Source organism: Aulostomus chinensis, chromosome 12, assembly GCF_037954235.1.
Source record: "Aulostomus chinensis isolate RoL2024-O1b breed Wild chromosome 12, RoL_Achi_v1.0, whole genome shotgun sequence".
Taxonomy (NCBI): domain Eukaryota; kingdom Metazoa; phylum Chordata; class Actinopteri; order Syngnathiformes; family Aulostomidae; genus Aulostomus; species Aulostomus chinensis.
In genome coordinates, this window is record NC_141331.1 from 10626774 (window position 1) to 10640100 (window position 13327).

Below are 13327 nucleotides of genomic sequence, written 5' to 3' on the forward strand. Positions count from 1 at the left end.
AGGATTAATGGCGTCCTCAATGCTGAGAAATACTGGCAGTAATCACCATCAGGGAGGTGTATGAGTGGCCCCAAATTTATTTTGCGTCTGGACAAACATGCAGCCAATGACACTGAGAACTATATTCAGCGTGAAGAAGAAGTAGTCCCAGAAGTGATGGTATGGTCACAACAGAGCCCCCATCTGAACATCAAGCCTATCTGGAATTACATGAAGAGATGAAAAGATGGTTTTAGGAAGCCTGCATCCACAGGCTGTCTGTGGTTCCCCGAGACTTTTGGAACAACCTACCAGACGAGTTCCTCCGAAAACTGTGTGAAAGTGCACCTAGAAGACTGATGCTGTTTGGAAAGAAAGGGATGGTCACACCAAATATTGATTTGAATTAGATTTCTCCTCTGTTCATTCATTGCATTTTAGTAATTGATGAAAATAAACTATTAATACTTTTACCATTTTTAAAAGCATTCTTAGTTTACAGCATTTTGCCACTTTGTTCAACTTAAACTTTTGCACATGTATATTAAGATTACCTTAAGATTCATGAATATAAAGACTTTTACACATCATGATTGTCCTGACTGTTTGCAGTTTCAGACTATAAATATAACTTTAAAACATGCAGCAAAAATCACCATGAGGTCACTGTTGCAGACATTTACTAGTGGCTATGAAACATTTACCATAAATTAAAAACAAATTAACTGTGTGTAGTGTAACTAGGATGATAACTCTTTTCCAAAAGTGAATAAAATTAATTTGTGAAGGGAAATTTACATACCTTTTTTTATGGAGGAAATGTCTCAAATATGTCCCCCCCCCCTTTTTTTTTTAAAGCTATGATGGTAAACCTTGCGCTATGAAACCAGATGCTACCTGTGTGACAACTGACAGATCTGTCAGGACGGTCATGTCGACATCATCATTGTTACATGTGCAAAACTTTCAGAACACCTTGATCGTGCATGCATGTTTTCAGTTTCATCTTCAGTGTGAGCAGAGAGTTTCTGTCTACTTTATTTTCCAGCACCTACCCGGCTTTCTGGCGTCTCATTTATCAAACGGGGTCAAGGCTCAGTATAGAATCGCTGTGGTCTAAAACGACACACTGTGTTCTAGACATAGAGGTCACTACCACAGTGATGGGAGACAAAACACGAGTTCAGCTATGTCATAATTTAGGTGTTAAGCGCAATTGTGTGCTATAGTTTTGTTTTATATTACTGACATTACCATCTTTGACAAATCCCTCTATCCATTTTGATTATGTAATAATATAATGAAAATACACAAAATGGCTAGAATAGCCCTGGCAGTAATGATTATGTTTGCTCTCATCTAGGCTTGTAAGTCAGGTTATTGAAGCTGAGACAGAGAGGAGGCAGACCTTATTTTAGCTCACTCTGCCAGATGCGTGATGTCTGAACTGGACCCCAATTGAAACGGACTTCAGTCGATCCCATTTATAAACTGGCAAATCCCCTCAGAAGTCCACAGGTGGGAATTCAAGATGCTGAGCTGTCAAACTTCATATTCATTCACGTACCAACTGGCGGTGCAGCATTTGAGAGAGCCTTACTGCCAGTGTTTGCTTGCCAATTCTCTTCCACTTGCAGCCTTTTGTTTTATTGGTTGCAGAACAATCAGCTGTCAGCGGTCACGCTCATCTCCAGTATGGAATCATTATACACCTGGACATTAGGAGGTTAATTTCAAATACTGTTGGCTGCACTGGTCGTCGTGCATGATGAGAGGAGGGTGTTCGGAAATGTTAGTGGTGAAGCCATTTGGAGCTCGACTCTATAAACACCCCTGAAATGAAATACTTTTCCAAATAGGCAGCGCAGTAAAATTTAACAACTCAACTGTACACAAGTATGAAATCAATGTTGCAGAAACGATTGTCTGTTTTCTCAAAACTCCCTCAAATTCCAGCTCTTGTTAATCTCTCAGTCCAAAGCCAAAAGTCTGTTTCAGATCCAAAGTTCTCTTTTCTGACTTTCTGCTCTGATGTCTCATCCCAGATGCCTCCGCCTCTGGGGACGCCAAGTCACGGGTGACTGACAGCTCCCAGTCACCCAGCTACCGCATCAGGACTGAGTCAGAGCAGGTGTCTCTGTACTCCCCTGAGCAGTCCTCCCTCCATGAAAGTGAGGGTCTGTTATTACTTTCTCTCCATCTTCTGCACTTTTGTTTTCTCTAACTCACATTTACCATCCCACCTCTTTTATACGGCAATCATTCAAGTCCAGAATGTTATTTAATAATACAGAAAGCCAGCTCCGTCATCCACCATTATCTTTCTGTACTGATATTTAATGCTTTGAGTGACAATAATACAAATGATTAATCACCACAGCTTATAAAGTCTGAGTGATGGACTAAGGGACATCACTCACTCAACAGTTATCTCCTGCCGTGCCATTTGTCATTAGGACTGCTGTCAAGGCAAAGGTCACATCCATTATGAAGCCATGATGTGCCCGTCTTCAGCTCCTCAAACCATTACCTCTCCTCTCTGTTTCATTTGTGATTGTCTTTACTCCTTCTCCCTCTCAGGGTCCACAGGGAATTCACGTAGCTCCACTCAGATGAACTCTTACTCGGACAGTGGCTACCAGGATGCTGGCAGCGCCTACCTCAGCAACCAGAACCTGGGCAAGGCTGAGCTGAGGATGCAGCACTCCTTCCCTGGAGCTGGCACAGGCACCCTGATGAGGAATGCCCGGGCTGAGGGCCAGGCGTCAGCTCAGGTACTGCCATATGCACATATTGCTGCTATAAACCACATTTAAGAGCTTATGACATTTTTTTTCATGGCTGCATCTGAGCTTTAAACTCATGACAACGAAAGAGAAACACCAAATTTGCAATTAATTCTGGTTTTGTGTGTGTGTGTGTGAAGGTGTCAGTGTAATTTAAGGTAGACAGGGTACACCGTGAACTGAGCACCACAATATAATCATGCTTCATACAGTGTCGTAAACAGAAACCACTGAGACACCAAATGGCCCTGTCACACACTGCACAGGGGGATGGGAAAATAAAACACAAATAAAGCCTGGAGAACAGGCTTGCCCTGTAATGAATTTGCTTATCCAATGCTATGTTATTTAGCATTTTATTATCTTTGCAGAGGTCAGGTTATAGCAGACAGTGTAGCATGATTGGTAATGATTTGTATAGCCTCTTATAGACTGGAGAAACAAATGAAAGCATATTTTTCCCTCCTGATCTGCAGGCTCCAGGAGTGGCAGCAGCAGTGCCTGGCCGTGCAATGCGGAGGGGGAACTCAGTGCCTTCTCGCTCTCACTCGCCAGCCTATGCCAGCAGTATGTCTCCCTCCCGCGGCTCCCTGCGTGCCTCAGCTGGCAGTGCCTACGGCTCACCCATTGTAACTGAACCCAAACCCCTCCCCAGCATCTTCTCTACCACTTTGCCCTCTGCTCAGCGCACCAGTACCCCCGGTGGCGGTGACAGTGGCTCGCCATACTCAACCCAGAAAAACTCCCCTGCTGCATTGCGACGCATGGGCTCCACAAACTCACGGTCGGGTAGCTGTACAACATCACCCTATCAGGCTTCTGCGGGGTCATCCTCAGGCCGTATGGGCTCGCCGCTGACAATGGTGGATAACATCAACCCTCAGCTAACGAAGCGGCCGAGTCACTCGTCATCTCCAGTCAGGGCTAGTATGACCGCCGTTCCCCAGCACTACAGCTCCACTCTTCCCCGTTCGTTGCTCCACAACACTGACCCCTATGGACCCCAGAGTTATGATATTTATGAGAGGATGACACGACCTGACAGCCTCACAGGTGCTCACACACACACACACACACACACACACACACACACACACACACACACACACACACACACAATGTGTCCAACTATCTTTGCACTATTGTATAAAACGTATCCATATACCTGTCGATGGTGAAATGTTTTGTGTCTTGAGAGAAGAGAGGAGAGCTTTTTCAGCTTTTCTGCCTTTCTTTTTCCATTGAAATGAAGCTTAAGAGGGTGTTAAAGTGTGCGTGTGTGTGTGTGTGTGTGTGTGTGTGTGTGTGTGTGTGTGTGTGTGTGTGTGTGTGTAAGGGCAATGGCAAAACTCTTATGCAGGCACACAGCATGGTGTTTGACCACTGAGAGGAACAGAGTTGTCATGCCCTTCAAATTAGCGAGCTGAAGTGTGTTACACCCCCCCCCCCAAAAAAAAAAGTTGTTTACATTTTATTTACATAAGAATATGTGATGATTACTTTGCAGTGTAGGATACTCATATTAAGACAATGCTATGCTCTTGTTGGCTCTTTGCTCCGCACGCTGAATGTGAAGGGAAGAAGTGACTGTGAGGTCAGCAGTTACTTTGGAGTGCAGCCAACAACTAGACCTTGCAAGAAGCCGAACATTAGCTCAAAGAATTTAGTAGGCTGCTTATCGCAATTAGTTTTGCTGTTTGCAATAGAATGAGAATTGGAACCTAGTATCTCATATAGCAAATATATGGCTTTTTGTGATGTGTTGTGGTTTATAGATTGTTGGATAGCATTAGACCTAAAAACCATTCCTCCAGTGGGCTAAACTGGCTTTAAACATGACACAAATGAGAAGAATGTCAACTCCTGTCCATGCAGGGAGGAGCGTGAGGGGAGAGACTGATAAATACTCTATTTATGAGCTGAACGAGAAAGAATGTCTTTGTTACTGAAGCTGTCTCTGAGGTGCAGTTTTGTTAATTCTACACAGGGCCTTTTTTGCAGAGGTAGTCATATAGGATGTAGTGTCAAAGTGGTCTTTAAATCAAAAAATGTCAAGTTACTCTTGAAAATTCTGTCTTTATTCCCAACACGCACAATGAAAAAAAAATCCTCTTCCTCTTCTGGATTAACTCAACTTTATTCTCAATACTTCCAGTTTTTTTCTTGACATATTCTCTTATTTCTTGAAGTGCGTAATGAAAAAGAAAACTGCTTACTTTAGACTTTATATTCAACATTAAGACTTTGTCTCACAGTGTATATAGAAAAAGAAAACCTCTTCCCCTGATTCCCCCCCCTTGATCCCTGGCACCAATACGCAGGTGGAAATTACCCCATTAATTAGTCCGACGTGCTCTTGTTTCTAAGTTTAGATTTGAATCTAACTAATGAAAAACTAATAGTATCATTGTCGTATTCGGTCAACTTCGGGGCTTTGCCAGCGCGTTAGTTGACTTTGGTCATGAATGTTCTCAATATACATTGTTGATGATGACAGTTTCCCGCCAAGTAGGTAAGGATTCTACATGTATTGACGTCATGAAAAAAGGGAGAGAAAAGGCAAAAAAAAGAAGCTTTGATTCAGCAAACTACTGAATTGATGTTATAAGGTTAATGGAGTGTTTTCTGCTTGACTTCCTGCTGCCGGGGGATATCCTCAGATGCCCTGGTTGATGATGACATTCAAGGTGAACATTTTTTGGTTGTGTGTGTGTGTGTGTGTGTGTGTGTATGGAGTTTCTTCATCATGCTAAATGTGTCGTGATCCATGTTAGAGCTGCATGTGTGCATGTCATTTCCTTTTCGCTCTCGGGTGAATGATCTCCTCCAACCATTTTTATTTAATGGGAAGACTTGTAATGTTTTCACCTTTAAGGTTGTACTATGATTAACTGCCAGTCTGCACAGCAGCTCCGGGGGATGTGGCTAAGAATAGTATTACAGTTTGTGTTTCATTCTAATCGATGTCCGTATTCATCGTGATTGACACTGAGTGCTTCTTACATCAGACTTCAGAGATGGTATCATCAGTGGCATTTATAGGTGCATGTAACAGGAATCAGAGTGATTTATATTGCCTAGAATAATATCTTTCAGGATCAATAATCCCGCACCACTGTGATTTAACATGTAAACCTCAGAAGAGAGATATCCTTTAAACACAATCAATGAAAAATAGTAGCCCCGCATGCAAATTTGAACATTCGTCTGCTTTTACATTTGAACAACTGTTTTCAATATTGTCTTAAAATAACTGCCTAGTCATTTTTTGACAAAAAGTTTTTGGGTGTTTTTTTTTGCCTAAAAGAACTCCCTATGATGTTTTGTCTCCATTTTTTTGTGTTTTCTGAAACACATGGGAAAAAATGACTCAGGCGATTATTTTAAGAAGGCGGCGATATGTTCGTCAATTATGAGATGATAAGTAGCAAAACTAATCACTGAGTTTGGAAGCATCATGCGTTTACTATTATTACTTTTGACAGTGGATTAAAAGAAATTCTTCAGGGAAGAATGAAAGCATGATGAAAAAATAAGCGCGTAATTACAAAAAAAAAATAAAATCTGCTGCCTCCAGTCATTTTATCTCCTATTTCTTGTTTTCATAATTATGTGAAGCAATACTTGTAACTGGAAGTTTAATTTTGACGATGGCCAGCACTTCATCTATGACTGGGGCTACGGCGAGGCTTGCATTGTCCCTGAGTCAGTTGATAGTTCTGTATAGTCAGGCAGTGCAGGAGGATTCCTCCCAGTCTGGTTGGCACTGGTTGCTGGCAATTGATGTCAGTCTCTTCTTTACTGGGTATATAAACCATCCCAGAATCACTCAAAGTAATTTCCTTCTCTTGTGGACACGTTTGAGCCGCTAAAGATTTTTCTTGTTTTTGGACCCGACATGCATAAGCGGCACATTCTGATTATTTAATTGTTCCGATTTTATTCAAATACAGTTTCTTTAATCAGCAATTGCTCTCAACAATCATTGTTATTGTGCCATTTAAAAGAACATATTTGTAATCATTTTCAAGATCATTTTGTTGCTATACCCCTCATTACACACACACACACACACACACAAACACACAAACACACGCTGCTGCTGTGACTGATGATGCCGCAAACTGACACAAATAGGTTTCCATCCCCCTGTCTTCTGAGGAAAATGGGTTTTACTTGCCCTTATATGGGCGGTTCGATCATTGGCTCTTAATTTCCAAGTGCTCAAGTGTCCTTGAGCAAGACACCGAATCCTGAGCTGCTGCCATCAGGCAATTTCATTGTGAATCTGTGTGTGAATGAGTTGAATGTAAGACCATTAGTGCCATTATGTTTGGAAAAAATGAAGCTTGTATCCTTTTCCATTCACTTATCTAATCCGGTCTCTTAGAACTCAGGCTACGCGGGTAATCAGGGATTACGCTCACTTGCACCATTGTAACCTGGTCACTGGGACAAGAACTAACATTCACCCTGGTTACAAAAGCACTGACGCCGAGTGGTATACCTTTGCTTCTCTTCCTCGTGTTTTTCTTTTCATGCAACTGTTTTGTACAACATTTTGTGTGATGCCAAAAAGAAGAATTGTTTGTAACTGTTATCAACATCAGGGCGGCGTTGTGGTGCAGTGGTTTGCACTCTTAAGGACTCTTAGGAAGAAGGTTTTGAGTTCGAGCCCTGGCTCCATCACAGGATCTTTCTGTGTGGAGTCTCCATGTTCTCCCTGTTCCTGTGTGGGTTCTCTCTGGTACTCCAGCTTCCTCCCACAGTCCAAAAACATCAAGAGGGGATGAGGCTGATTGATACTCTAAATTGACCGTAGGTGTGACTGTGAGTGTGAATGGTTGTCTGTCTCTATGTGTTGGCCCTGTGATGGACTGGTGATCTGTCAAGGGGGAACCCCGCCTCTCTCCGAAGGCTGGGATAGGCTCCAGCCCCCCACAGGATAACAGGAGAAGCAGTAGACAATGGATGGATGGATGGATGTTATCAACATTTGCACTCAAAGTTTTGGTGAAAACATACCTGATATCATCGGACGGTGTCTCCTGGAGGGATTCAGTGTTTCAGAAAGTGATGTGTTCAGGGAGTCGGGAAGAGTTGGTGCTTTCTCTCTCACCCCCACACAGCCATCTGCATGAAGTGGGCGTGAAACTTCAATAGCCTGTCTCCAAAACCTATTAATTTCTCATATACCGCACTCCTAATTGTGGCGGCAGGGAGGTGTGGTAGGTTTCCACAGCTGTTCAACCATCTGACAAGTCCTGCTGGAGTATAGTTACCCCCCGCATACAAGGGTTTGATGAACCATAGTAGCAGGAATTTGAATGATCACATGATCAGGCTTAATTTCAGGCATTTGCGTAAAACCTCCTGAAGGTCTAACCATGGTGCTGGAACTGTTGGTGCTTTCCTGACACTCTGAATCCTTCTCCCCTCACCTCGTTCTGTCTGTCACATTTGTGTTGTTTTTTCCAGCTGTTTGTTTCCTTTCTAACACCCCTCGCCGGCATCCCTCTCATTCTCTTCCTTCCTATTCTCTTTCCACGCTCCTGGCTCCCCTCTTTGCAAAGGCAGGAAGTCATAGGTTTACTTCTGAAAAAATGAAGTGAAATCATCCCTAATAATGTGCTCATTACACTCAAATACCCATTTAAGTGAAGAGTAGGTCAGTGAAAGAGCAGTATGTCACTTCTCAACCTGCCGGCCAAGTTTAATGATTTTTTCTGGTGATCATCCAAGTTCTTCCTCTTCTTACGGGCTTCTGTTTGTAGTGGGCTTTTTTACATTTATTTTTGTCGAGGAATGCAGTCAGCTGCATTCATTTAAGTGTTTGTTTCTTCAGAGCAAGCATGCGCCAAGCCGCCACCGCCCTTCATCTAGCCCGTGCCAAACGTAATCTGTTAAAGCCACTGTGAGAGGGCTGAGGGGGAGAATTAAATGACTATAACGCACCAGGAATGCGGACCATTCATCCTCAATAGACAGCGGTATATTATTTCTCCCTGACAATTTGCAGATGCTTTTAGAAGTGCCTGCAAGCCTTCGACTGGAGAAGTAGAGTAAAAGACGGCAGACGGATTAGTCTCCACTAAGGTTGTTTGAATGTTGCTACTTTCAGGAGGCTGCTGAGAGAGAGAGATATGCATGAAGGCTGCTGAGTCTGGGAGACCTTTTCCCTCCTCTTCTTTGGTCACCACTGCTCATGCACGTAACGATAAGTCTCTGGTGGTCCTAAATGTCCTCATTAACCCTCTCTTTTATCGTCATTCCTTCCCTTTTCCACTTGTACACCTTTTACCCTCTAGAACTGACTTATGCCATCTCACTACTTCTCATATTCTCACCCTCTTCAAACCTTTTGAACCAAGAAAGCTCAACTGATTTCCTGCCAAGCTGCTGCTACTGGCTATTGTATTCACTGCCACAGGTTGAAAGGCTTCCTGATTGAATGTACCAGCATTATTCTGTTTTACCAGCCTGCACAACATGACACATTTACATGTTGATCATAGTTTAGTTAAACCCTCCTGAGCCACAGAGCATTTAATAAAAAGGTATTTAATACGAGTCGTTCACGGTATGTCTGGTAGCTGCAGAGACTTCCACTCTGGAGTGCCTAAATCTCTCTAAGCTGCTCTAAAAGCATTGCATCGAGTCACTTATTGCTTTTACTGAGTAATGTTTAAGAAATTATTGTTTCTTCTCCACCAAGAGGGAGATAATAAGTGGATAACAATGTGGTAGCAGGTGTGGAGTAGGACTGGTGTTCAGCGGGGGAATTTCAAAGTGATGATGGCCCAACAAAGTAGAGGCTTGTGGGGGTTGAGGTGCCCCGCTGCATGGGGACACGAAGCAGGCTTTCACTGTGTGTGTAGACAGAAATGATCAGAAATTTAGGATGCAGACAATGAAACCCTCCTTTAAACTCCTCTGTCAACCGGAATTATTTTACCTACGTTTGAAACCTATTTCAAACATCGTTGGTATAAAAAAAAAAAAAAACTGTCCAAAGACCATTCTGAATAAAAGCTGCTCTCAGGAAACTTCATCACTGTCAGCTGCAAAGGTATCGCAATGTCTGACCCCTCTAAATAAGTTTGTGGTTGAAATGAAATTTTGAAAAAACCCTAAATTTAAAGATCTTTACCAATTTACTTCTTTTTCTTTTTAACAGTTTTTGCCTCTCTGTGCAGATTCACCTCAGTTGTGGGGGCATTCACATCAAACGCACGTGCGATGTGAACACCGACAAGGGACTTGACAGTGAGGAGACAGTTGAAATCAAGCAGTTAACCTTTCAAACTGGAAAATATTTGTATGCTCTTTAGAGTCTGTTTTTAATGAACAAGAGGGAAAAACGTATCAGACACAAATTATTATTCAAAGCAGTGAGTCCTCATATGTCATGTCTGAAGGGAATCTTTGTAACTTAACCTTGACAGTTGAGTTCGTATTTTGTCGACACTGCTTGATATGGAATAGTTGTTTCACTTTGCATTTCGACTCTCCCTCCCTCCCTCTCTCTCTCTCCCTTCCTCACTCCCTCTCTCCATCTCTCTCTCCCTCTCCTTCACTCTCTCCTTCCTGCTCTGATCAGGCTCATAGTATCCCAGTGTGCACAATCCGCAAGCAGACAATCGTCATCGGGAAAAGTATTGTTGTGCTATAGACATCAAATAACAGCTACTTTAATAACGGAATAGAATATCAGCAAAACAGACGACACAGAGAACCATAAGGAAGATAATATCCACATCTGCTGCAAACACATATTAAGGCAAGAACAGCCCTTTTTTGCAGTTACAATATATCTGTTCTATCTCCACTGATCTGTTATTTTACTGTATTAACACCCTTCAAACAAATATTTCAATCCCAAAATGGAAAACCAAATCGCCACCGAACTAAGTAGTTACTCGGAGCGGTGCCTGTCTACGTGGATTTCCCCTGAACCTCTTTATTACCACTCCACAAATACCCTCATGAAGTAACCAAGAAGAACACACACAAAAATAAGGCTTTTACTCCAAATATTTAAAATTATACGAGTTATTTATGTTATTTATGCAAAGTAACCACAGCTTGTAAGTAAGGCAGGTGCAACCATCTGTTTAGTCAACATTAATCATTAATCTGGTATCTAAATGCTCCTAAGCATTTTTATGTAACTAAATGTTAGCGGGGACGAGCTACCCGATGCCCTCGAGAGCTCGGCGCTATACTCGCTGCTATCGGTTCAGCTTCAGTTTGACTTGATGTGCGTCTACATCTTAAATCTTTTCTTGCCCAGCCCCAAGAGCCCCCCGCCCCCCAAAGGATTCAAACATGCTCACTTATTCATGTCCTCTGTCTCAAACTGACAAGAATCCCTCATTTAGCTTGTTCTGCATGGCAGAGTTGTGGTTTCGCAGCAGTCCGTGCCTGAGCTCGTGCAGTTGGACTGGACCCAAGTGACGTCTAGAGGCTCATGAAATGTGCAATGAGCAGTGAGTTTCCAACTGTATAGCGGTCCGCTGGGGTTCACAGTTTAGTGAGCTTCACTGATGTGAGATTCTGCACAAACACAAACATAGGCAAGCAGGCAACTTAAAGTGTGTGGGCATCACATAAAAGCAAACTTCTATAATTACCTTGTTTTCCTCTTTTCATCTGACCCATCTGTCTTCTTTTTTTCCCCTCAACTCTGAGAGAGCGTAGGCCACGACCCGTTCCTGCTGTTATACAATGAAGGCGTGACCATTATTATGCCTCAAAGCTCCGTGGTCACTTTAATCAGAGAAATAATGAGTCCAGGAATGTTGACATATGCAAGAATTAGTCCTCAGTTAATTTAATAGAAACCTAATTATTCTTTTTTTACTTCGGTGTCGATGATTCTTGTATTCTGTGCCGTGTCCTGTGACATGTGCATTTCACTCCTTCGGAGCATCCCGTTTCCCTTATTACCTACCATATGTTTCCTTTTGTATCGTGCAAAGGAAACTGGAGGAATATACAGAAAGAGGAAAACAAGTCAACATGTTTATAATGGAACTGAACATCCTCTCCTCTGAAGGAACAATTATTTTAGATGTACCAGCTCGAACACCCAGATCATCTGTCAGATAGCGTTTCCAGCTCTGTTGCAACTTCTGGTATAGAATGTGAATATTCATGCATTTACTGTCTAAAGAGTGACATCCAATTAGCACTGCAGCACAACAGTACCTCCTCGCTTAACATGTAACATTCTTTATTTACACCCTGAACCACAATGATCACATGTTGAATTCAGTTCAGCACACGTCATTACTGAGTGAGATCATTTTATTTGTAATTATTTGCATCTGACTTTGCCTTAAGTCAAATTTTATTTATAAATCCTGAAATTATAAATCACAGTTTGCCTCTGAGGGCTTTAAAATTTGAACAAGATATAACACCAGCTATCCCAGTTCAAGTATATCATAAAGTCAACAAATTATTTATTTGGGTGAATATTAAAAAGTGTGGTCTGCACGGTGGTGCAGTGGTCAGCACTGTCGCCTCACAGCAAGAAGTTTCCGAGTTCGAGTCCCGGCTCAGGCACGGGATTCTTCTGTGTGGAGTCTGCATGTTCTCCCTGTTCCTGTGTGGGTTCTCTCTGGTACTCCAGCTTCCTCCCACCATCCAGAGACATGCAAATGGGGACGAGGCTGATTGATACTCTAAATTGACCGTAGGTGTGACTATGAGTGTGAATGGTTGTCTGTCTCTATGTGTTGGCCCTGTGATGGACTGGCGGCCCGTCCAGGGGGAACCCCGCCTCTTGCCCGTTGACGCTGGGATAGGATCCAGCCCCCCCGCGACCCTTAATGTAGGAATAAGCGGAAGACTATGGATGGATGGATTAAAAAGTGTAAGATGTGAAACGATGGTCCAGAAACACAGGATGAATTCTTTTGTGCAGGAAGCATTCGCAAACTCATTTTCAGATTGTGTCTGTAAAAAGCTTAATGTTGCCAGGATACAAGAAACACGACACCTGACAAATGAGACAACGTCCTTTCACGATTACAAATATCGCTGAAAATCAGTGTAAGATTATAAATAACTTGGTTGCCATAAAAAAATCAGTCTCTCCTCCACCGTTGTTACCAGTGTTGACTCTGACTTCGTCAGAGGGGTGACACACGCCCTGAGAGACTAGGATCAAGGCTTGAAGTTGATAACTTCATAACTTGAAAAAAATGTAACTGTTTCCGTGATCTTTAACATTGCAACATGAACTTTTGAAGAGCTATTGTATGGATCTGTGTAGCATGGATATTGTGTTCCTGAAATAATGTAATGTCTTATCTCTAATATCTTCAGAACATGTATGAGAGGTTGGAGTTTTTCGTCTTGGCAGAGGTCTGCATTCTCTGAGTACCCCTCTAGTTTCTGACTTCTGACCAAGCAAAATCACAGTCAAGGATCCTTGTACTCAAGGATGTTTTTGGCTCTCCCTGATTGTTGGGGAGTGTAAGGCTAACAAGTATGAGGATTTGGGAGATTTGAGGTATGAAAAAGATGACTTGGGGAAACTCCAGATATGAAAA

General features: G+C 42.5%; 1 protein-coding gene across 5 annotated transcripts in view; it reads left to right on the top strand.

The window, feature by feature from the left end:
* The window catches only part of LOC147251993 (plakophilin-4-like), a 76485-nt gene that overhangs the window by 41791 nt on the left and 21367 nt on the right, over positions 1–13327 (top strand). For 2 of the 5 annotated variants that reach the window (XM_086220053.1, XM_086220057.1), the window contains exons 5-8: positions 2025–2156; positions 2560–2753; positions 3242–3818; positions 5426–5452. In XM_086220053.1, the coding sequence (XP_086076179.1) occupies positions 2025–2156; positions 2560–2753; positions 3242–3818; positions 5426–5452 (930 nt within the window). The remainder of the gene's footprint in view (positions 1–2024; positions 2157–2559; positions 2754–3241; positions 3819–5425; positions 5453–13327) is intronic. The other 3 variants (XM_086220058.1, XM_086220055.1, XM_086220056.1) reach the window with 3 other exon arrangements.